At 41.5% G+C, this 25432-nt stretch overlaps 1 protein-coding gene across 1 annotated transcript; it reads right to left on the bottom strand.

The window, feature by feature from the left end:
* Window positions 1-211: 211 nt before the first annotated feature.
* On the bottom strand, window positions 212-24830 carry rorb (RAR-related orphan receptor B). Its single transcript, XM_079577735.1, has 10 exons — window positions 24490-24830; window positions 8076-8161; window positions 7835-7976; window positions 6556-6981; window positions 5705-5826; window positions 5300-5432; window positions 5116-5223; window positions 4857-4967; window positions 4597-4709; window positions 212-3374 (listed from the first exon to the last, which is right to left on the bottom strand). The coding sequence occupies exons 1-10, from the start codon at window positions 24494-24496 to the stop codon at window positions 3210-3212; spliced, it is 1413 nt and encodes a 470-aa protein (XP_079433861.1). The 5' UTR covers window positions 24497-24830; the 3' UTR covers window positions 212-3209.
* Window positions 24831-25432: the final 602 nt, after the last annotated feature.

Genomic DNA, 25432 nt, shown 5'->3' with positions numbered 1-25432 from the left:
TATGTTATCGTAAATGCATATACATGTCTATTCTGTTGGTAAAAATTTTTATTACCCTCCAATATTACATTTAAAGTAGAAATTGAGAGGATTTTCTACATTTACGTTGAGGGAGAAAGTTTCATAAATGTCAGTCTTCATTTTTAAAAAGAATTTCTAGAACAGTAAGAATACTTCCTGACCCCACTGTTGTTTTTGATGACTGCCACTATTCTGTATTGTTGATGGAGAGGCAAAAACGTGATGCGTTCAGCCCTCGTAACGAAGCTCTACTCCATAACATTCAAAAATATGAGAAAACGACCCAACCCCCCTCGCCGCTAAAGGATCTGAGCCTATGATCCGGTTCAGTAAGGCCAGTTCAGACAGGGCAAATCACAACTCACACATTCATCGGGTTCAGAAGTAAATTCACCATTGAAATTGAGCACGAAATTTGACAGTGTGTATAAATAAGAGCGTTTTATTTTAAAAAAAAAAAGAAAAAAAAAAGTTCAGCTTTCAGCTCGTGGAAAAAAAACGTCTGCTTTGAACTGACTGAATCGATGTGGAAATTGCCCTAAACCCGTGGCCCTCCCTGTCAGTAGTATCCCCCGTCTGCCCCAACATCATGAGAAGAGAAAACACAAATAAGCCCCAAATGTTTCATTGCAATGAAACGTCATGCAAATAGAACAGAACAACAATAGGCTAATAGTAATAGAAGAATAGTAGTCGTAATAAGAACAATAATAATAATAGTAAATAGTAATAAAATAAAAAATAATCTTACAATGCAAACATGACAGTAGTAAATGCCTCCGTTTCTTATTGCTACAGTATCGTACTTACAGTGTTATGTTGCCACTCGTTGCCAACACTTCCTGTCTCTCAACCCCATCCCACCCCCTTGATTCACAGTCTAACAAGGAAAAAAATTACACATAAAACATAATAGTGGGAGCGAGAATTCACTGTCCCCGCGTTGTAATGTTTCACAGCTTACTATTGTCCCGAGAGCAGCAAAAATACACTGTTCATGTTGAAGTAGTGTCGACGAATGCGGGCTATTATATGGTCATTATTTCTGTGCTTTGAGCCAGTGGTGGATAATAAACGGACAGTGAGTTCTGGCTCGCTGCAGACACACACACACACACTTGTCAAAGCCTTGTCTGGGCATATTCCAATGTTGGTGCTGTACGCCATGTTCATCACAAAAATCATTTATAATATTTTTTTTTTCATGTAAATTTTGCAAAAATATTTAACCCTCTTTTCATGCAAAGTCTGAAAAAGAGCTGCTCCCTGAGAGATGCTGTGTAGTGCATCGAGCTTTTTAATGAGCAAGTGATTGTCTTTAAGAGTCACTGGCCTCTGACCTGGGGGTGAAGGGTCAAACTTAGATTAGGTTCGTAGGAAAAATGGATGTAAATGATTAAAGTAAAAAATAAGCTGCATATTTTCAAAGCAAGTTGAATGTTTGGCCACTGTGCAATACATGAAACATCTGTAAAAATATCTAGTTAGGATCATAAGTCTAAGTGCTATTCAAGTAATACTGACTACATCACGTTCTACACAAAAAGAGCTTCACATTTTGTACATTTAACATTGTGCTTTTTTGGGGGGAGATGGCTTCAAAAGCACTGTCACTATTGGTCACATTTCAATGTATGCAGAGCATCCTAGTGGCTAAATGCAGAACTGCACGCAAACAAAAAAACGTGTTAAATTGGGAATAGAAATCAAGTTTCTTTTGGGCATAATTTCTTTTAGCAGCAAATTACACAGTGGCCAAATTATAATCCAAAAGCAGGAACAGAAACAGGAGAACATTGAAAAGGAATAAGTGCTATCATATGAGGAATGCTACAGAGAGATGGCGATTGTCTTTCACACTTGGCTAAATGGACATGTATTATTGCAGCTTGCCAATGACGGCTGGTATTATTTTGAAAACAGAGCTTGATGGATTGTGTGCTAACCCCAGATCAAATAGAAACATGAACGCTCTTTCGAGGAGATCATTGGAGGAGTTAGAGATAGTGCATTGTCGTTAAGATTGCTACAAACGTGAAGCAGGAGGAGGGTATAAAACCAGAAAGGCAGTGGGAAAAGTTATTGCTTTTTAGAAACAAAAGGGTCCTTCATTTTCAAAGCCCGAAGTGATTGACATCCATGGACTACATTGTGCAAAAGTGAAGTCATTTTATATACTTTGTCTGGTTCGTTTTGCTGGATGAGGGTTAACTGAATATAGTCGACTGAGGTCCTCTTTAGTGACTGGTTTAGATGGTCATTTTGATGATTGTGCCAGCTTGTATCAGCGTTATTGCGGTGAGAATAAGATTGATAGGATGGCGAACGTGCCATTTCTTTTTGCAAAATAGAATATTTCTGTATATACCTTGAAAAGTCATTATTTTAAATCCTTCATATGCTCTCTCTTTACAAGTCTATAAGTTCTTATTCGAAGGCTGCTTTACCTTCGTTACATAATGAACAAAATCCAGACAAGGCTTCTATATATCAACAAACCTGAATCAGCTCCCAGTTTTAACCCAATATTCTTTTACAAGTCTTTACAAATTCTGTACACAAGTAACTATCAAATAAAATAAAAACACATAGACAGGTATTGCCAGCCACAACTGACCGCTGTATATTTAAATTAGGACTAAGTTATTTTTAAACAGAAGTAATACTGGAATCCACTCTGCTCTAGAAGAATATATCTACAGTAGCCTTTTCTAAATCCACGTTTCCCTTCCCAGTCCGGCTTCGTCTTCCTTCATCAACAAAATCAAAACGTAAATATTTTTTTTTGTTCAAAGTTAAAACAAATTAACTTACCCATTTTTTTTTTCATTAACCTTAAAATTGTTCCTAGATGTTTTTTTTTGTTTTTTTAAAGTCTGTACATTTCTGGTCAGTTCAGTTCATGAGACAGCTCCCCGTGCATTTTTGTATCGTGTGGCTTCGGGGGCATTGATTCATTTGCTTCATTGTTATATATACATTCTTCAGACTGTATCGGTGAACAAGATGGAGTAAGTGCTGGACATTCCTATTGAAGTTGGCTGCGAGTCTCTGGCGTGCGGTGTCTCCTCTTCGTCTCCCGTTTCGAGAATATGCCACGCGAACGACTTATAATCAGCGTTCAGTGTCTTGTCCTTGTGTTGTTGCTCTTGGTGGCCCTCTGCTGGCAGCAGTGGGGCCGCAGGTAGTCACTTGGGCATCGTCATGGTGGAGTTGGGGTCCGGGTTGAACAGTTCTTTGTAGAGGGGAGGGAACAGGACGTTGACCGTCTCGGGGTGGAGCTGTTGGAAGGCCTGCAGCTCCTCTGTGTGGAGGGTGCACAAAGCGGAGAGTGTCGGGACGCGGCTGATCAGCTGCACAGAGAGAGAGAGACACAGTCAAAGGTGGGTGCAGAGAAGCCAAACTTTAAACTTTCACTTCTTGACAAAGGCTTGTTGGAGCCGATACGCCTGGAAGAAACCATCAGCCCAGCACAATAAAGGTTTTTTAAATGTAAATAGAGAATTATGATGTGGGAGGAGTGCCTTGTTTTTTTTTTTTGTTTTTTGTTTTAATCTTAGTTTCCCAAACACCAAAGAACACATTTCTTATTGACTCCCCGAGCACTTTGTCTAGTTTTTTCCTGTATTACTTTAAACTAGCTCTACTCAAGTATAGGTATAAAGTTGTGGTATTAAAAAAGTAAATAGTACGTGACTTGAGTACGGAGTAACTGTTTGAAAGCCTGATTTATGTTTTATTAGAAATAGCAAAAATAAGGACCGACGTTCAGCAGATATTAAACTTTTAACCCCCACCTGAACCAAGCACATTTTCTCCAGTTTGGTTTTACCCAAATCTTAAAGTTTATAGCCTATAGGCCAGTGTAACACCTCATTTGAAAGCTAAGACCTATAAAACTAATTTAAACAGATATTTTTCCTTGCGTTATCACTTTGATGGCTTTTTTTTTGCGTTTTCATCACATTTTTTCCCCACATTTTCATTGCTTTTTGTCACTTTTCTGTTTTGTGGCTTTTTAGTCACATTTTTTGTCAAGTTTTTGTTGTTCTTTTGTTGCATTTTCGTCCTTTTTTGATCTCGTTTTCGTTGCTCTTTTTCAAGAAGCTTTTAGAGTTGGGTAAAGCCAAACTGGAGAAAATGCACTTGGTTCAGGTGGGAGTTAAAAGGTTAAACAACAGGTTAAACTTAGGCTGACGGGGCAGGCACAGTGACACGTGGAGAAATCCCTTGACTGTAGTGCAGCACAGACATATCTTAATTATCCATGAGTGACAGATCGGTATAATTTATTGTGTCTACATACAATACAGGAGATCTTTATTTTCACTCGTTGGAAGCAATAGCTCAGGAACGGAAAGGGATGCTGGCCAATTTGACCTTGATGCATTTCAATTACACACATTTGAAGGGTAAGTGGCTTGTTTCCTTCTACTAGCAATAGAATTATAGATATTCTATTGTAATGCAAGTATGAATATCAGGCTCAGTTTGCTTTATAATTCCTCAAAGGAAATTCAGTTGCTCCAATAAAAACAAACAGTGAAAAGCACAGCCATGTACCGTCACACTTACCTTTGCCAGTGCGTCTTCGTCCATGTGGTTCTTCTGCATTATGTGCTGCAAAGCAAAGTAGATCTTTTCCTGGAGCTTTTGAACCTTCCTGGGCTCCATCAGCCACGGCCGATCTGACAAATGAACAGCATTTACAGTTAGACAAAGTGGGATGTATTTGCAAAGTATTTCTGTTCATAGGTTGCACCTCACAAAAGACTTTTTTTAGGGTAAGTCTGTTCTTTTTATGTTCCCAAAATATTAGGAGGCTGCGCACTGACCTGTGGAAATGAGTACAGCAGCTGAAAACAGAGCGATCTCCTCCTCTGTGAGCTGCAGTGAGCACAAACTCTTGGCAAAGTCAAACACCGCGCTCACTAAGTCATCACAACCTTGGAGGAAGACGGCAGCGAAGGACACAGAGAGAGGAGAATGTCATTATTCTTTTCAGAGCCACGTCTTCAGAGCAAAAATACCTAAAATTAGCCCAAGGACATTTTTGCTTTCATTTGGACCGTGATAATGTCCTGCAAATCTTACCTAGTGCTTTGAACATCTGCATCCCGCCGTACTTCCCTTCAAAGAGGACAGTGTTGTTCAGAGGATTGAACGCTCGACACATGCGCACCAAGACCACCTCCAAACAACCTGAGACGTAACACATTATTAGTATCACCCTATGAACAAATGCTTCAATAGCTTTAGGTAAACTATTAATCCTCACCTGACTTTAGGAGCAGGATTTGATCGTTCTGGCACAGTTCCATGAACCCTGAGATGCGCTTGGCGAACTCCACTACGTACTGAATTGCATGGGTGATTTGGATGGCACATTGCTGCCACAGCACGTCCCGAGGCTAAAGGAGAAATATGTCCTTGTTATTATAAAGTGATATTTATGTAAACGTAAACTGCATGCACTATTTCCTCAGTCACAAGGGAGACTCTTTGTGCCAGCCTCAAGCCTGGACAAGTAGGGAAGTCTAAAGGTGCTTTCTGCAGAAAGTCTACGTTCCAAGCATGCTAGACTTCAGTTTGTCAATGATTGGCTTTGATGAGTTTGTAAAAGGAAAAAGCCAAAAGGAAAATAAGGTTAAAAATAAAATTGAACTAGATTCCAATTCCTCACCTTGCTCTGGAACATCTTGACTTCTTCGTAGGAGTGAGTCTGCCACGCCAGCTGCTGCAGCTCCTCTGCCGTGTACTGACATGTCTCCAAGTGGGACTTGATGATATTCTGAGCAATACGATCTGCAATACAACATTTTATTTTTACTTATGACTTTATCACCCCATCCTCTACACGTGCTTGATATAGTTGTTAATAAAACTCAAGCAATCATGTATGTGTGTAAGACTGTCCTCTCTCCTGTTCACAAATGAGTTTCTTTGTTCTATCTTACCCACATGGTTGCAAACTATTTCTTCATATACAGCAATGGTTTCTATCTCTTCTTCGCTCTTGTTTTTTGAAAAATCTCAATTAGACCCTTGTGGCATCTGATGAGAACCCTCTGATTTTAGGTGTTAGTGGTGTTTAGTTTCTTATTATAAAGTTGAATTTTACTTGATAGTAGCTCTTGAGAAGCATTTATGTTAATTTAAGTTCAAGTTATGTTGCTTCACCTGTACAGGGTTATTTCTCGGATTGAGGCCTTTTACCTCAAGAGGCTTCATCAGAAATGAGTGATCTTTTAGCACCAGGCTGAATGATGAAACTCTCTTTACTGGATCAATAATGCTAAAATGTTGTGAGTTGCTGATGAAGCCTCTTCAGGTGAGAAGCAATACGTCCACAACAGCAAAACAACCAGAACCTTTATCTTTCATAGAGATCCATGCGATAGAGAAAGATTATCCTTCCCAGTTTAGTATTTGGTTTCAGTCCCCCCTGCAAAAGTACTTGTGTAACCCCAGTTGTCTTTGCACCCCCGGATATGATCTGACTGATATCCCGTACTGTGTGTTAATGCTTCTTACCTAACTCTCCCATGCTGACATTATTGGGTCCCAGTTGGCTCTCCTGGTAGCCTCCGTAGCTGAAGAGGTTCGGGACGGGCGTGAGGTCGTACACTGGCTCCTGTTTGATGTGCTTCATGCCGGACATGTCCAGCCCTGATTGGTCGGGCGAGGCCTGTGTGGAGTCGATCCCGTAGTATCCCGGGACCCCTCCGTTTCCGTGGCCACCTTTAGGCAGCTCTATGACGTGACCATTAGCGTATGTGCCCCCTATCTCGTGGTTTAGGGTGGACAGTCCATTGGTTAGGCTGGTGGAGTAGACGCGTGCTAGTGCCTCGGCCTCCCCGGTTTGCTGCTGCCGCTGTTCCTGGAGCCGCGCCTGGTGCTTCTGGACTTCTGCGTACAGGCTGTCACGCTGCTTTTTCGACATACGGCCAAATTTTACAGCTGTGCGGAAGACCAAGAAAAAATATTTAATATGGCTGTGCAATTAATCAAATTTGTAATGATTCGTGGTTAAATCTATGATCAGTTATCAGCATAGTGTTTTGTAATGGACAATAATAATGCATTGGTTTTATATAGCGCTTTTCTGGACAAAGATGCTTAAAAGTGTGGAGTTTGGAGAAGAGTTTGTACATTGACAAATCAAATATAGCCTATTTGTGTTAAATTACTTGGTGGTATTTTATTAGACTTGTAATAAGTGTAGGGTGAATAGTGAATATGTGTGTTTGATTTATTGAGAGTGTGAGGATTTTTTTCATGTGATGAATCATAGATGCTTAGTTTCAGTAGATCCTTTTAAACTAATGAGCAGTCTTAATATTAATCATCTGTAATTTGTTCATAAAACATTCATCTGGTCATCCATAAGTATGAATCTTTAGGGAAGACCATTTAAATGCTCAGTTCATGTGTGGGCACTGTATCTTTGCCTTTGATGAAAGTTGCTATTAATTGGTTTCAGTACTGCCTGATGAGAATATTCGCAATATTTTGCTGAATCATTTCAAAGCATTATGTGCCTTTAAAAATAAACCAAAATCATAAGCAATTTTCTTTTTTTTTTCCTTTCATTGTGTCAAAATAAGACTTAAAAACCCAGGGTGAAAACGAGGCTACATTTTTAAAGTCCGTCGCAGTTTTGTTTTAGGCTGTATTAGCATAACATGATTGTGCAATATGGCTTTTTGTGATATCGATATTGCGTCAGCTAAAATATTGTGATGGTACTAATGTGGCGATATATTGGGCAATGGTCTACAGTGCTCAAGAATATATTTGGTGAATTCCTTACCATCTCTGGACATTCCTAGGGCGAGACATTTTTGCAGGCGGCAGTGTTGGCAGCGGTTTCGGTTTGTTCTGTCGATGAGGCAGTTTCGCTGGCGAGGGCACGAGTACGCCGCGTTGTTCTGCTGACTACGTCTGAAGAAGCCCTGGGTAAAAATTCATGCAGATTGTCAAAGATTTCAAATTTGCACTATATTAAAATTCCCCCCTAAATAAGGTAGAGTAGTAATTTGGTTTCGCCTTACCTTGCATCCTTCACATGTTATAACCCCATAGTGGATGCCTGATGATTTGTCTCCGCAGATTTTGCATGGTATAACTTCGATTTGGGCTGCAAAAAAGACGAGAATCTATGTTAACAACAGTGAGATTCCCAAAATGTGCGTGTTCCTGTGCGCAGCTGGCGGGCCAACTTCAGGTCAACAACGTCGGACACGCGCGGGACCTGGCTGGATGTAGTAACAGCGTTGTGAGTGTAGTTCGAGCAAAGTACTTCACAAGGACAAGTTGACACGGGTCCAGTCTGAGTGTCCTTTTGTGTGAAGGCGACACAACAGGCGGAGTGAGGAGTGAGGCGCTGGTTTAATTGTCCTTGTTAGGGTTGAAGGACAGGCCCTTGCAGGTTGCAGGGTGAGGCTTATAATGAGCGAAAAATGTTACATCACGAGAAAGAAAATAGAGAAGTATTTTTTCGATCACGTTCTATTTTGGGACATTTGATAAGAGCAAAGTAGTGGCAGAAAATCACAAGGGAGAAAGCTGTGGGAGAGACAAATCAGCTTGCCCTGTCTCCATAAAACCAAAGCAGTAACAGGGTCTTTCAGGGACACTAGTCGTAGTAGTGGACGTATTGGTAGTAGGGCTGCTCAATGTATCCAAATGATTGCAATATTAAGTGACTCAATATCCATGCATTGTTAAAATAATATCGCTTTCACAATATTCAAGACCGTTGCTACACATCACAGTGCGCAGCCCTAACCGAAGTCTGAATTTTGATACATCTACATCTAAATGTTTCTTCACCCTCAAACTCATACTCACTGTGTATAGGCAGATCCATGTATGTCACAAACAAAGGCACAGAACATCAACAAGCCACTAAAAAGAAGCACCTTTCACTGTTGTCTTTAATCGTCCATAATGTTGACAAATAAGGAGTGCAGCTGGGTTGTGAGAGGTACTCAGGTATGTCTGCTGAGATAGCACACTGTCTATAAAGAGATTAGGCAGCCTTTCTAATCCTAAATTATTTCCCATCGCACTGTCTCCGTTGAGTCCTGGCTTAGCTACAGCTGAAGTAGCCATTCACTTGTAATCTCATTGTTTGAGCCCACCTTTTGAAAATTCGGCAGCCTTTTTATTACGTTTTACAAGCTCTATCTAAGTATTATATCCAACTGACAGGACTCGCTCGAAAGTGCGTATCCTCAGTGAAGGAATGATTGGTCAAAATGTGTTTAATTGGATAATCCTAATTCAGGATCAATATAGTTCTGTCTGTAAGCTACAGGACAGGTGCCTACCTCTACATCTAAATTTACTTTGCATCACATTTGACTGTAAAGGTCAAAGAAAAGTATCTGCATCTTGAGTTGAAAGTGGCACCGACATCATCGCAACTCTGGGCCTTCGGTGGGACAATGGTCAGTCAGCAGCAGAGTTAACACAAGCACTGAGTCAATGTATGCTGTTGTTTGATAACTGGAAGGTGTTTAATCTTATGGATTTTTCTAACACAAGCATGTGTTTGAATAGCACCAAGACAAAACATCAAGATTATGGGCAGACTAATAAGACGCCACTGAAAAGAGTGTTAGTTTGGCCAGTGTTGACCAATCTGCTGCAGTGTTTTACTTAAGTCCCATAAAACTATAAAATCTAAATTTCTTGCTGCCATTGATAAGCTCAGCTTTGTGACTTTGTGTTTTCAGCCTTTAGGATGTGCTAACAGGGCGTCTGCAACCTTTTGGATTCCAAGAGTAAAGGTACAAACTAAAAAATTATGATCTGTGAAGAGCTGCAATCTAGACGTAGACATAGTCCTGATTTAGTTATACCTGTTTTATGTCCAAATTCAAGTCACAGTTTTCTTAGAGCCTAGGTTTGGATTTTATTGCAATCGTGAACTTTTAGACTTTCATTGCCTTTAAGAGGTAGGCTAACAAAAGCCACACCATCTGCTGCTGAAACCTCACTGACAACGTATTTGATGTATCTGTATTTGATCATTGAGCTGTCTAAAAAACAAGAAGCACTGGAACACGTGATGATGACGATTGCTATCTTCATATCACTCAGGCCCTAATCGCTTACTAACTTAAACCTGAATGTTGCTTAAATAAATAATCGTTGAATACAAATAATTACAGTCCTTTTACATTACAACAGATTGCATAGCTCTTTACAAACAGGCACATTGTTCACACAGACTCCAGTTGGCTCAATCCATCACCATCATCTTTTACGCATGTTAACGAATGACCTTTACTCTCAGCGGTTTGCAAGACTTTTTAACTTCTCCAAGTCTCCCTTTTTTTTTTTAATACATTTTGTGATTTATGGCGAGGCTTAAGACGTGACCCAGTTGTAGTGATTTCTACCCTACCAGCTCCAAACTGGGTCAGAGCACTGGACTGGGACGGGACTACGCACACACCGAGCTGCTGTCAATGAATGGGGCCTGTATCGGGCTATTTATAGTCCGTAAAAACAGGTCAGTTTCAGCCCGGACTATCAATACACAACATGCGCCAGCAACGAACATGATAAACTACGGCGAAAGTACTCAACGATTGTCTCAAGTTTGCATTTTCTAAACTTCGGGATGAACTGAATCAGGGCTAAGTAAGTCCAACCCACACCTGCCGCAGTGCTATGAATAAACATGCTAATGATCTGAAGTGGATTGAGCAGTTGTTTTGCTTTTCTAGTGATTACAGTGTATCTCCTGCTACATTTGTTTAGCCTGATATTGTGCGTGTCTTTTGCATCACACAATTATGCCCAAAGCGGTCCGGGCATGTGGGCATAGGCATTGTCTCATTGTTCTCCCTTGCATTTTTTGTTGTTGTTTTTTTTTTTTTGAGTAAGCATCTCCTGTTCAGCATAAGCCACCCAGCTGAAGACAAAGTACAGGAATAAATATGTTAGCAAAACGCGAGTATATGCTACTGTATGCGCGCGTGGGCGGTGTTTTGTGTATTGTGCGCTGTGCCTATACTGCCGATGGGGACTGTCAGGTGGGATGTAAGGAGATGGTCATGACAGCATCGCGGTTGCCAGGGCGACCACCCACTCGAGGGTGTCGTCTGGCTGCCACGCCAATGACGCGCTAAGCCGTCTCACGCTAGCAGGAAGTGATGTCACAGGCTCGCCGTTTGTCCTGCTGCTCCCACTTCCCCGGGCTCTCGACAATGCGCGCTCGCAGCCTTGTCTCGCTTGCTGCTGCAAAGGATTATGGGAGAATTAGCATGCGCACCATTGTTCCGCGTTTGAGTCGGTGATAATGTGCTGTGGGTTTGTGATTTTAAAGGATTTAAAGTTGATTAAGATTAAGGTTAGTTCAAGTTTTCACTCTTGGGAAAAGTTCTCGGTGCCAAAGTTTGTTTGTAATACTGTACAGTATGTCATGAATATTCATGGTTTGGTTTTATTTCACTTGTTGCAGTTGCATGTTGCTTGTGGCTGGAACGTTGCAACTTTTCATCATCACAAAATCTTAATGTCCTCCAGCCCTGACCTACAGGCAAGCATTAGCATGTTGTCTTATGTGGACATCTAGGGAGGATGCCACTTCAAAACGTCTATTTATCAATGCTTGGGACTGGCACAATAAGTACATAGACGTAGGGCTGTCACGATATTGACTACATCGACTTATCATTCTATAAATAACAGATAATCAATACATTTTGGGGCAATATTTATCGTCATTTATTAGCATTTCCCCATATTTTTTTCTGATTTCTAACTGAAGCAAATTGAGTTACATTATATTTTATGTTTTTGCAGCTTGTGTGGTATTTTAGGATATGATGATGCACTTTCAGACCAATGGTTTGGCAGTATCTAGTATCGTTAGAGTCCATAATATCGTTTATCGCCTCAATATATCGAACTTCAAATTCGTTATCGTGACAGGCCTACATAGGCGTGTGATGCCGTGTAGTTAAATCAAGAGAAGAAATTCACGTCTGGTGTCGTCTCCAGTAATGAGAAATATTCATGTAAATTTTCTGGACACTTTCTTCGCCTCCAGCTACATTTATGTAAAGAAAAATGCATGGAACGTCGTCTGGAAAACCCAAACTGACCCGGCATTGTCTGTGTGAGTGACAGGCAGCCGGTGCGGGCATGTTATCCTTAGGTAATTATGTAAGACTGCAAGGCTGGCACTTCCTCAGCTAAGAGAAGGATCAGGACAATCTCTGGAGGGAACGTGACGGTGAAAGATATAAAAACAAGCTACAGTATAAAACAATGCGCATATATACTTTTGTACGACTGCAGGAGCGAGTGGAGATACCAGGAGAGATTGCCCACGTGAATGCACGAGTGGCTGAGTACGTCCATGAGGGTTGTGTTGCGCTGGCACGTGTGTTATCATAATTGATTTTTAATGAAGTGAGAATCTCCTGAGTATTACTTAGGCTGGCCCTCTCTCTAAATAGAGCCCTAATTATCCATCTACATTGCAGCGCAGGCAGCCAACACTAATATCTGAGCAACGCTTCCGTGGCTGTGGCTTTTACAAGGCACCCGGCACTATGAAAGGCTATGAAGACACATTAAGAGTTGATGACCTTCTTGTCGATCACAGGAGAAAATTACGCAGCAGCAAATAAGGGCCACTAGGTGATGCTAGAAAATCTTTAATTGGCTGTTAATGTTGCGGCCTTAAGGTTTTACATAATCTCACTGTTCTAGCTTAACACAATGACATTTTGAAGGGGATAATTCTAGATATTATATACTGTAATGAAAGTTAGAAGCAACACCCGCACGATCTCCTTGCATGAAGTGATTTGCATATAGACAACATTTAATTTATGACATTACCGAAGTAAATTAAAGTGATTAAAAATCAACAAATAAGAGCTGTGTGTGGGGGAGAGATCTGTCTGTGCATAATATAAAGAATAAAAGGCTCTTTACTCATTTTACAGAGGGTTATTTTTGACTTGTTTTATACAGTAGGGCTGTGCAAATGATCAAATTTATATCGCATTATGATTAAATCTATGGTCAATCTCAGCTTCATGCTTTTAAATCAACAGTTCGATCTGTAGAGGAATCAAAACGGAAGCTTTTGTGTTATTTGATACGAGACTGGAAATCATTTGGTTGAAGTTGAGGGTTATCTTGTCTTGTTTATTGATTTGCTTTGAATGATCGGAGAGACAATCCAGATCATTCAGTATGAGGGCAAAATCGTGATTATTGTATTTGCAATATTGCCCAGACTTTCTAATTCAGTTTCTATTGAAGTCTTGTCAGTGGAGCATGAGGGTAAATGAATGGGCTTAGGTTAGCTCTTAATGCAGTCACAAATGCAGTACAAAAATGCCATTGTCGCTATCGCTATTTAGTAAAATATCGCATTGTGTTCTCTAGAAGTTAATTGTATCAAAGCACGTCTAGATTACCCTAAGCATTCCTACCATATACATAATATGTAGGATCACAACATGCTGCATATGAACCAGTGACTCTTTTCGCTGCTGTTAAAAATCACTTTCCACCTTAACTTTCCCCCTTTTGCGAGACACTTTCAGAAATGCAAACACGACTCCTACTGTCGTCCCTGGGGTTGATTTGTTGGGGATGAATGTGGGTGGGTTTTCTCTCCATTTCTCATTAAAAATCTTCCCAGTTAACTAGATCTCTTCTGGGGAAAAAAGTCGGAGATCAGCACTTTGCCCCCCCACCACATTTTCTTGTTAAATTTCAGCAACTCCAGCTCTGTCCTCAGAAGTCTATACACCGCGCGTTATGCTATCACTGTTCGCCATATCCTCTATTCCGTTTGTAAGTGGCTGTGTGACTTGGAAATCATTTGACTATTTCATGATCTATTTCTAACTCTCTCCTCCTACAAGCTTAGACGAACAAGTGTTCTGGTTCTTTTCCTTCCCATCGAGCAAATGATGAAAAACAATAGAAGAACTTGGGTTGGAGTGATCACCAAAGTGGATTAGCGCGCACAGCTGGGAATAGCATATAGCGGTGAGGCTTGGCTTGTTTCTCCCACGAGCCCCTTGTCACATTTTCACTTCATACTGTCCTATTAAATCAATAAAACACAGCCAGCCAAAGTGGTTTCAAATGGACTTATGGAGAGACTGTGAGCGGCTGCAACACTTCACAGTCTAGCAGTCAGGGTTTGCTTTGCAATTTGAAGGATATAGTGCATTTTAAATATTTATTTTCTGGGGCTTCACTGCTTGACGGACAGAAGATCGATGAAATGACATAACATGACTCACAACATGTGGTTTGTGCACAGAAGATGCAACAAGATGGTCCTTTAATAGATACCGAGCCCTCTTCTCTCTATGATAAAGGAATATTTTATTATGAGTTTAAAGCAGTGACTTTTTACAGTGGGGGTTCAGCGGGGGTGATTTAGGGGTTGTGGCCTGAAAAGTTTCGGATTATTTGTTGTTTTTTGTCTTTTTTATTGTATTATTGACCTACTCTGACTAATTTCCCTTCTGGATCAATACAGTTGGTCTAGGGGACAATGTCTAATCAAAACAGTTGACACACTGAACTGAACAGATTGATCCTCCTCAGTTTTAATTTTACATGATGATTTGGAGCATTAATGTGACAGAGCCTTGTGTCTGATCAGTTTCCATTGAGCGGTCGAATAAGTGATGAAGCGCCATAAACTACTGTATATACAGAACCCTCCTTTGTACAGTGCAATCTTCTGTGCATAGAAATAATCATACCGCTCCCCTCCCCCCGTTCAAATCCTACGCCGCCGCTAACTCTGCCTTTGTCCACTCCAGTAGAGACAGTGCATGGACACGTTAGTCACCTCTCCTCTTGCCTCTATACATTTTCCCAATGCGAAATAACAGTTGTCTGACCAAACAAAAAAAAAACTGTTTAGTTCGTCCTCCCCCTCTGTGCTGTGTGTCAGAGGGCAGAAGCTTGTCCAGTCTGCCATGCGGGCCCAAAAGCACTCTGGGTAATTGCTCAGATAGCAGGTCTAGGATCAGCTGCGGTTTGCTCATGGAATACAGCGCCGCGACGTGATTGGGCGCCACGGAGAGGCAGCAGAAGGGGGCAACGTGGCTTTAGTCCAAATGCATCGATTCACACACACACATGCACGCACGCACACAAATGTTCTGACAGATTTTTGACATGCTCGACTGCTTATATTAGTGTTTTTGAAAATGTTACAGTATAATTTCTGTGCATGCTTACTCGCGTCGCACACACACAACACAATACGTGTCCTCAGATGGATAGAAGGATGTGGGAAAAACTCCACAGGGTATTAGGCTTAGTCCCGCCTGCACTTGTACATATTCACCCCCAAACGCATCCATCTGCCTCTTCAGCTCTGCCTCTCATGGCCACTGTACGCACAATGCTGCACGCTACAAACGCTAGCCGGCGCCGCACCTCGGCCCCCCGGGTGACCTGCAGGACCCCGCCCCCCGTCCATGACCCCTGGCCTTTTCTTAAGGACTGACAGAGGGCAGCGAGCTGGAAGCAACGAGTTTGAGTGTGAGAGGTCCTGCATCTGGTCATTATTGTCGGGGCAGCGGCCACCCAAACACACGGACGATTTCACACAAACTATTAGTACTCTTTTTATGGTAATATGTCTGTGTTTAAATCATTCAAAGGCAAAACTTTTGACTGTTTTTTAACTTGTTAACTAACCTGAAGTATCTTCCACTGATGAGCCTTTTGCCCATTGTCACCAGACAAGGCTCTTAATCCACCAAACATATATCAATAATAAATATACTTATTATTTTTCTATGTATTTGAAGTAGCAAGATTTTTTTTCCTCTTTTTTATCACCAAATAATAAAGAGGAAGCCACTAAATTAAAATCTTAGTTGTGGTCCAACCCCATTCCCAACTTTCCTAACATCAGTTTTACAGAAATGCAAAAAAAACAAAACAGCCTGAAACTTCATGAAATTCATACTTTACTTTATAAAGTATGCAATATACAAAACAAATCTCATTCCAATACTAGAAAAGAAATCGTGTACCCTTTAATTTGCAAGGCATGTTCTTTCTAATCCGGCGACTTACTGGCCATGGCGTTAGGCAAAGTTATGGGAAAAGCTTGAGTCACCCACTACCACTAACAGGAATAAGCGTAAGATGGATTAATCTTTAATGATATAAGTGAACTGTGTGTAAAGATGTGACTAATATTTCAACGTCAAAGGCCTAAAATTGGGCTTTAAATACACGTTATAAAACTATAGGAATAAGGGTAAATCCACACTGCCCTGTCCTCCTGCTGTTTCATTCCAAAAGTGAGAAAATAATGTTGTACCGGCTCTGGGCCTGTCCTCATCTTGCTCCAGCCCGACGCTCCTCCTCCTATGGTGTGTTTCTGTTGAGCTTAATTGCAGATGACAGTCTGTGTGTGTGTGTGTCTATGAGGGGGAAGGGAGAGCAGAGGTGGCTATTCCAGAGAGGCGCACTCAGTCAGGAAACAGCCACAAAATATATAGTTAGATCTTTCATTAGGCTCGGAATGGGAAGCGGTATGTGATGTGGATAAAGCCTAGATGGTGGTATATGTTTTCAATTTGCAGGCTGTAATGATTGAGGTGGCAACATTGCGTCTGTTTATAAGTTGTAGCACTGCACAATTCATCGCAGATATAATCGGAATTGAACTTTTTCAGTTGACAAATCGCAAAGACTGCTGACATTTAGGCGATGAAATATCCACTGAAATCGACAAACAAATCATCAAATTTGAGCGCTTCTGAAAACCTAAATTACAAATCAAATCGCAATGTTTTAAAATTCTACAGCACTAGATTGATGGTTAGTTACAACCAGATAATAATTTTGACACAGTGGCCAGTGCTACTACGTGATCCGCAAATATTGCCTCAAGTATGAACGGCACAAAGTCTGCATTGTGAACGCATGTGGCAGTTGTGTTGTTGTGCCGCCTGAGTTTCCGTTATGCGATGTGAAAGGATTTGGATGTATGTGCGTTCAGCCTCTGAGCCGCGGCGGTGTGTGAGGGGCTGTGTGCGTCCTCTCCCAGGGATGGCCGCTAATAGCTCGCCTCGGGCAACAATTTAACTCAGCCTAACAAGGTTCTCCCCAAAGTGGCCCCAGGGGCATCTCTCACACGGGCAAATTGATCACAAAGACTATCAGAGAGGGGCACAGCAACAGCCCCCGCTCTGTCCTCACCTGCTCCACACTGTCCCCATGTCCTTTCTACTGGCTTTAACTGAACATTGCATCAGAGGTGGGAACGGCAGAAATGAAACTAAACTAAAGTGAACTAAAGTGCCCCGACTGACTGACGTTCTTCAAAGTAACGGGGCATTTCCAAACAGTAACCTTTAAAAATGTAAAAAGAACAAATATTGCATCTTTATAAAATATTACAAAGGGGAAAGAGCATAGCACTGAACTGGAATTAAACTAGTATAATCAAAAAAATGACACTTCATTTGCAGGATTGGTACTTCAAAATACTTCTACTGCTTCTACTGTAAATACACTATAACTCTACTCATGCAGAAGTAAAAAAGTTTAAAAAAAGCCACTTGTATATCAGGGTTTCTGCAGGGCATTAAAAGCCATTACATGAATTTAAAAAGCATTGAATTGGATTGAAACTGGCATTAAAGCTAAATTTCATGGACAATTCTGTCAAGTTCATCGCAAATACCAACATGATGGTTTAAAATATATTCTGCTGCAGTCTGGGCTGATCACATTTTTGCTCAGAAGTCACTGGTTTGTCGAATTCTCTTTCCTCTGTTTGATGAAATGTTTTCAGATCTTAAGGAATGAAATACGTGCCGTTTCTTTTTCCGCGTTAGTGGCATTAAAATATCATATTCGGGCATCGAAAAGCATTCAATTGGACTTGCATCTGTCAGCATAAACCCTGTGTTTGTCAAAATACAATGCCTGTACATGACTACAGGATTAATTACTTTGAGCAAATACGTGTGTGAAACATAAAGTTGTGGACGTGGATAACACATGCAGTGATTTGCATGAGGATGAAGGAAGTGTTGGAAGTGATCGCGCAGGGAAAGACCTAATAAGAGTCTCTACAATGAGATTACAAGCACTAAAACAGGCTAATCTTTGCCATTAAGAAAAGATGCCACTCCGGGCTAAGTCAAATTATAGGCTTATTGTGCCTCTGGGCTTGAGGAGCACCTGACTGCGCCCATTCACAATGTTTAGCCAATACAAATTAGTGTCTCTGATCCAATCATGAAGTGCAAAAAGTATCAAACTACAGAAAGAATAGTTTCTACATTAATTATTGCTTCTGCCAATGTTTTGTCAGTACATGGTTTTAAGGAGAAAAATGTGTCTATTAAATACTACAGCCAGATCGTCTATACTTTCAATCATCTATTCATATTCATTAGCATATTTCACAAAATGTGCTGGTCTTGGTCAGTTGGCCAGGGCTGCAGTATAGACTGTAATCTCCTTTAGTGTGAGCTAAAGGCAGCAGTGGACTTTGGATCGGACTCTTCAGGGTCCAGCCGTTAGTCATTGTTAAGGCAATCTACAGGAGTTTGGAGACCGCCTGTCTTAACCCATGTGGCACACACTTTTGCACATGAAGACTTTTTGCACTTTTCACGTAGAAACATTTAATTTCTGTGCTGCTCAAGCCCTCCCATGCCGTAATGCACGATTGCAACATTATATAACACTTAAGTCCCTCCACTTGTGCCCTCTCCTTATCTCACTCATTCATTCATTCACTTTGGCACTATTTCTGTCTTTTCAACTCAAACATAGCACAAGACGATGTAGACTGTTATTTACTTGTAACACATGCTGCATCCCAAATGAGCAACTTGCGCCAATGTTAGACTTCGATTATTCTAAATGTTCAAAAAGGAACTATACATTGTGCACTTTTCCCGCTGTAAAACAAGTAAAACAAAGACACGTTTTCAAAATTCTCCACTTCTTCCTATGCTTCTGTCAGGAAACACAATATTGCAAAAGACACGTGCTCCTCGTGATATCTTCGGCTTTAAATAATATTTGATTTTTGCATTTAACAAGCTCTCGCCTCACTTCCTCGGCTCTATCCTCTTCAATATAAATCAGACGAATCTGCGAATCCCAGTACTGAATATCATTGTACCTCCGCCGAGACACGCCGCCTTTATGGATGACTAAAAGTGACAAAACACACCAAGACGAAGACGACTCTATGACTGGGAGGCAGATTTAGACTTTCCGAGTGGTTCGAGCCGCAATCCCTCGCAGCTAAGATTTTAAAGTGGAGACATAAACCAAAAAGTATAGCCCACGCTTTGTATGTGTAAAGATTAGGAGAGCCAGAGGATTCAACTCGGGGGGTGAAATAAAAAATAGAGAGAGAAGCAGTTTTCCCTAGACAAGTGGCGCACACGGGGACAAAACCAACATGGAGTGCACGCTGAGCTCATGCTAAACAAACACAGACTATGATAGCGGCGCAGTGGGACAATCCAGGCCACACACACTCGGCATGCTGGGAACTTTTAGTGCCTGGGCGCGTGGCTAAAGGTTAGGCGTACAAGTTTAGGTGAGAATGTTGAGACGGGGGCACAGCAGGGGTGAGTGGGACAAGCAAAATGTGTGGTTATGGCCCTTTTTGACATAGAAAGTTTCCCGTAACTAAACTGACAATAAGCGATTTAAACAAAAGACAAATCTCTGCCTGTAGAAAAAGCACCTTATGCAGTAAGTTAGTTGCATCTTGTATGCATGAACCTGTGACTTATCTTGCAGCACTGATTTGCAGTGTTTGACTTACATCATCCCACATAACCTTCTCATGACGTAAATTATGTGGATCTTTGATAGAACTTCTTTGTTCGATTACAACCTTTTAATTCTCTCAAGTAGTTTTCAAGTGGTTGAGAACTATTATATGAATAGTTTTTACTGCTCATTTGGTAGAGCGTTCCCCCTTCGACTCAAAGTAACTGTGATTACTGCTTCCTCCAGTATGTAAAGTCATTGTGTCCTTGGGCAAGACACTTTACTTGCCTTGCGTCTTGTTTGCGTGTGTATGCGGGAAACCATTTTTTACCATTTGTTAAAAACTAGCCTAATGTTTTTTCTTTGCAGTGGCTATCCATGCTCTCAATCCGTAAAACAAGTGACATTATTCCTCATAAAACACACACATTTTGTTATTTACAGTTTCTCTTATTTAAACTTTGCCGACACTGCTTTAGCACAATGGGGGGTGTTTTGCAACACTACAGTAGAACAGTGGTCTCAGTCAGTCATTTCAGTAGTGCTTGGGTTTGACGGATTAACTGCGTGGCCCTGCATGGAGCTCGGGGTAATCTCCCTGCAATTCTTACATAACACGAGGCCATTAGTCAGCAACAAGCACACAATAAACAACACAATCAACCACACAATCAACAGCATTCAATCTGCATCTCGCACAGGTGAACCAAATAAAAAAACATTATTGGAGGCTACAATGAAGAGCATATTGGAGTGTAGTCAAACTGCTATATCCCGCTGTCTTTAAAGTTCAGCCGCTTTTGTGTTTTTGTACCTCGTGCCTGTAGCTCATCTGTCTTCACCTTGCATAATCAACATAGGTGCCTCCGACACATTCAAATAGATAAACAATATTTAGCAGGACAAACAAAATAGCGCTGTCGAAGTTGGACGCATAGATTTTTATAAACAGCCGACTTCCGTTGGTTTTGACCGAGCATTGATCCGGGATGCTTTGGGATCGGACAAATCAATAACCGCAACGGCCTCCAAAGTAAAACCAGGAAAACACTAATTCTATTGGCAATAGACCGTGAAGTGTACACTAGCATTATGGAACGTTACGAGCGTGTTGAGATTACTGCATTACACAAAAGTACAAAGTTGTGTAATGTATAGAAACGTATAGAAACAGAAAAGAAAGACGAGGTAAATGGTCCAAACATTTATATTTCTCAGATATAAAAACTTTGATCTTGTAGTGAGTTAAGTCTTTGTTTCGTCAGTTCCCTAATACTGGCCGTTCTGGAAATGTCCCCCCAAAAAACTGAATCAAACTTGTGACGCAAAGGTTAGCGCTCTCGCCGTTAAAAGACCCTAGCTTTCGATTACTGTTTGGGGTTTGCAAGTTCTCTCCAAGTCAGTGTAGGTTTCCCCATGGATTTAAAACATGTACAATAGGTCCCTCATGGGGCTAGGACTCATCTGGGAAAAGAGATTCTGAAATTTCAGTGAAACTATTAGATAAAGGTTATAACTAATAGATAAAATCGTGATTACACCCAGCATTATTTTTAAACCTTGCTGCATAGACCAGTATAATAAATTCCTACACTGTCGCCTTTCCTACCACTCCATGCCATCGAGTTTAGTTCCTTCAGCCTCCCTCTCTGCCCCGACTTGTTCCCCCGTCATCCTATCATTTCGCAGTATGAGGCGAGTGTGCGGGAGCTGGTGATTGACACACATCACTAACGCAGGGGATCGAGTGGCCTGGTGTGGACCACCTCCATGTTCCCCGGTGAACCCAGTGACCTCGCTGCACCTATGTGTGGTGTAAGGGCTCAGTCAGAAAAGAGGGCTTAGCCGAGGATAACAGACTTGAATATATATAAGGATCACAGCCAGAGGGAAACAAGGAAGCTATTGACTATACGTACAAAGACGCAACGTAAAGACGCAGAGGTGGAAAGTCATGAGTAAGATTTACTCGGCTGCGTGCGTTTAAGTGACTTGTTAAAATAATTGTACTCTTTTGAATAGTTTTACTGCAACATACTTTTTATTCCTCTTTGAATAACATAAGTAATAATTCTCTTATACCAGTAATACTGTACGGAAAGAGTCATTTACTTTAAAACCACGGTCAATAATAGCTTTAATGGTTTACAAAATCATGTGAATGATGTTAAAATAATCTACTGTTTTCTTGTAGGACTAATACAAGGTATCTGGTATTTGGTGCAACAAACAAAACTAAATTCATATTCAGGTGTTTCCAAACTAGAAACCAAAAAATGTTAATAAATAAAATAAAATAAGTTCTCACAAGAACTTTTTTAAATCTAACTTTTTAACTTTTGCAACTAAGAAACAGAAAAGTGGGTAATGTTGCCAGAAAATAAACTCCAGCACTAGATTATGATACAAGTGTGAAGTTCTGACTCTGTAAAAGTACTATTGGAAGTCCAGTGCATTTGTAACCGAGCTAATATTCCACTATTTGTTTATTGCTCTCAAACTTTAGGCGGATGACTCCTCTTATGGTGACTCACATCCTACTGTCAAATCTGTTTTATTCTGCCAGCCCTCTTCCTCTCGCTTCAAAAAGACCTGTTTGCTACTCATCCTCATCGCGGTGCCATTGAAATTACAAAATTAATCCTGTTTACAACCTACACACACAGACACTCAGCGAAAACACAAAAGCTCAATTTTGCGGGATGCGGAAAAAGGCCCTGTGATGTTACAAATTTGTGTGTTTTTTTTTTTTTTTTGTCCCCGTCCGGCCGATGGGGTGACATCATTTTCAGTCAGCGGGCTTCAGGAGCAGTGGCCATTGTTAAATGATAATTACCACAGCTTATGAGGGGCCTGTATTTTTTATAACCTTGTGGCAGTGAACGCATTTCACTGCACACGCACACACAGAGTCACACACACACACACACATCTTTATACGCAGGTCGGGAGTGGGGGCCGCCGCGTAGCCCACTCTGATTTAATTCTATCTGACAAAACCCTTTGGGGCGTGCAGAGGCAGGCAGAGAGAGAGAGAGAGAGAGGAAGACGGGGAGAGGAGCGAGCATAGACACACATGTAGCAGAGCAGGAGAGAGAGGAGAGAGACGCTTGGGGGCCTCATCGGACGTCCACTGCTTTTGAGTGAGAGCTGCTACTTCTGCTGCTACTCTGGATCACCCCCCCCCCACACACACACACACACACACACACACACACCCATCACACCCCAGAGACCCCTCTTCCCAAACATGCGTGCACGAGAGCGGACGCACGGCCCATCCGAAAGTGAGGAGATACAGGGTGCATGGACAGAGCAGTGGGCCACGGGACCAAACAGACAGACAAGAAGGAGAGAGGCCTGTGCATGCGTTCATACTGGCCTCTAATCCACAGAGAAGAAAGACGTGGACATAAAGATGTGCATATGTGTTAGAGATAGATAGATAGATAGATAGATAGATAGATAGATAGATAGATAGATAGATAGATAGATAGATAGATAGATAGATAGTGCAATAATAATGTTTGTGAAGAAACATACTAAAAGTGGTAGGCCTGTTTATTTATATTTATAAATCTATTTTCACCTTTGTAACTCTGCGGTAGCCTGTTACAGCCTACATCTATTTACTTCCAATACTCTTTCAACTCTCTATAAACTTTTTATACATGAATGGAGTTTCTAATCAAAATGTACAACATGTATTTAACTAAAAAAGGCTGTTGTAGTCTGTAGCCAAATTAACAAGGGAAACGCTCATGTTAATTTTAATACTTAGATAATTTCGCAAACCAAAATTGAGATATGACAATACAAATAGTGCGCGTTTCTCTCATGAAAATAGATGTAACACGTTGTCTGCCCCTTGCGCAACCTGATTGGGATATTTCTGCACCGTACAGTATTTCTCTAAACGTCAGATTATGTCAGGGAAAGGGAACATTGTGTTGTTAATTAGACTTCACGTACACTGGTTCAGCTCAGGCGAAGTGTTGCAACTTGACATCGCGTTTTAATTGCTCAATATTAGACTGTAAATAAACGCAACCCCAAAAGCCGACATCACCCACGTGGCCTGCTCCATATTCCCAGCAAACACGGAGACGTGTGCTGCTCGTGCGTGTTTTGGACTCTGGGCATTTATTGAGAGCGGAGGCCGTACTGATGTGTGTGCATGCGCGTTTGTTGTGTGTGTGTGAGAGAGTCCATAAAGACATTGACGTTGGGTTTGAGCGTCCCCAGCGCGAGGCACGGCGTTAGGGAAAATGAGTGAGTGGAGCGCGTAAAAAAAAACAACAACTCAAAAGCTTTCGAGAAAGTTCAACAAAGAAGCGATAGGAAATGAACAGTGCGAGTGTGTAATCTGATGTGCAATTTCCACTGGTGCTGACTTAATAATTAAAGTGAAATTTAATGCCGTAGGTGGCCTGTGTTTAATTCCCTGCTCCGGACTCCAATGATTTACATTAGGCCCATTTCACCAAATCAAATCAATTTAACAAAAACAAAAAAAGCCAACTTGAAGAAGTAAATTAACTTTACGCATTGGGAATAAGGAGAGAGACGTGCACGTGGAAGGCATGAGTTTAGAAAGTGAAACGTCCTGGTTAAACTTTGGAGGGAAGCGTGGACTGATTGCTGGCCCGTGGCGGTGCGTGTTTGCGTCGGGAATGGGCTTACCTCGCATGGTGTTGGCGTCGCAGGAGCTGGTGCTGAGAGTCGCTTCCCAAAACAGCAGTCATGAAGAAATAAACATAAACACTTAAAGGAGGGAGGGGGCGGCGGTGCTTGTCTGGAAAAGGGGGAAAGATCCTTGGATCAAAAAATAATAATTATAATATTAGAAGGAAAAGTGCAGGCGTCGTTGCGCGTCCACGGGCTGCCCTGAGTGGAGACGTCTGTGCGCTAAAAGCATCCCAGAGCGGAGCGTGGGGAGGCGGGCTGGCTGAGGTCGGTCTGTGAGCAGCTCGTGTCGTGTGCTCGCGCTTCTCATGACATCTGCGCTCTCACCTCTGTGGGAGGGTTTCACTGTTTTCTGCGCGCGGGAGGGAGGGGAGGGAGAGCAGAGCGCACGAGGTTACGGCTGGACGCACCGATTGGACCCGAGCGCTTTTAGCCCCGCCCACCGTCGCCTGCGCTGCCTGCACGCGCGCTCGTACGCACACGCGCGAGCTGGGAGACGCGCTGCCGGGGCACAGTACACTAAAGTTTGTCTCGTCATTTGCCACAGTTCTGTCGCTGTTTATTAGAAATTGAAAGTGCCACAGCTTTTAGAGACATTTATAGGGTTTTCAAAAAAAATCTCAACTTTGAATTACCCTAACCTGCACCACTGAGCAATAGCTTTTAGTTATTTTAGATAGTTCTGATGCAAACCACTGGGGCTTTTAAGAATCTCTGCAAAAATAGATCCTAGAAAGATTATTAACATATTGTTAGCGTTAATATCACAAGAGTGCACCGACGTGTAACAATGCAGACACACAGGCCTAACGATATTCAATAATACCCCTCCTCAAATCAGTTTGCCAGACAATGAATATAGATCCACTGTTAAAATAAGGGGGGGAAAAAACAGAGACGATGGCAACAATACAGTATTCACAGTGCATCTGATTTTGTT

Source organism: Gobius niger (assembly GCF_951799975.1).
Source record: "Gobius niger genome assembly, chromosome: 1".
Taxonomy (NCBI): Eukaryota; Metazoa; Chordata; class Actinopteri; order Gobiiformes; family Gobiidae; genus Gobius; species Gobius niger.
This window is presented reverse-complemented; position numbering and strand designations above follow the sequence as displayed.

Excerpts from the sequence above, each read along its gene's own strand:
- rorb (XM_079577735.1), bottom strand. Across the intron at positions 5,224-5,299 it reads AATCCTGCTCCTAAAGTCAG|GTTGTTTGGAGGTGGTCTTG; the intron begins GTGAGGATTAAT and ends GTTACGTCTCAG. Across the intron at positions 4,710-4,856 it reads TGCTGTACTCATTTCCACAG|ATCGGCCGTGGCTGATGGAG; the intron begins GTCAGTGCGCAG and ends TTCATTTGTCAG.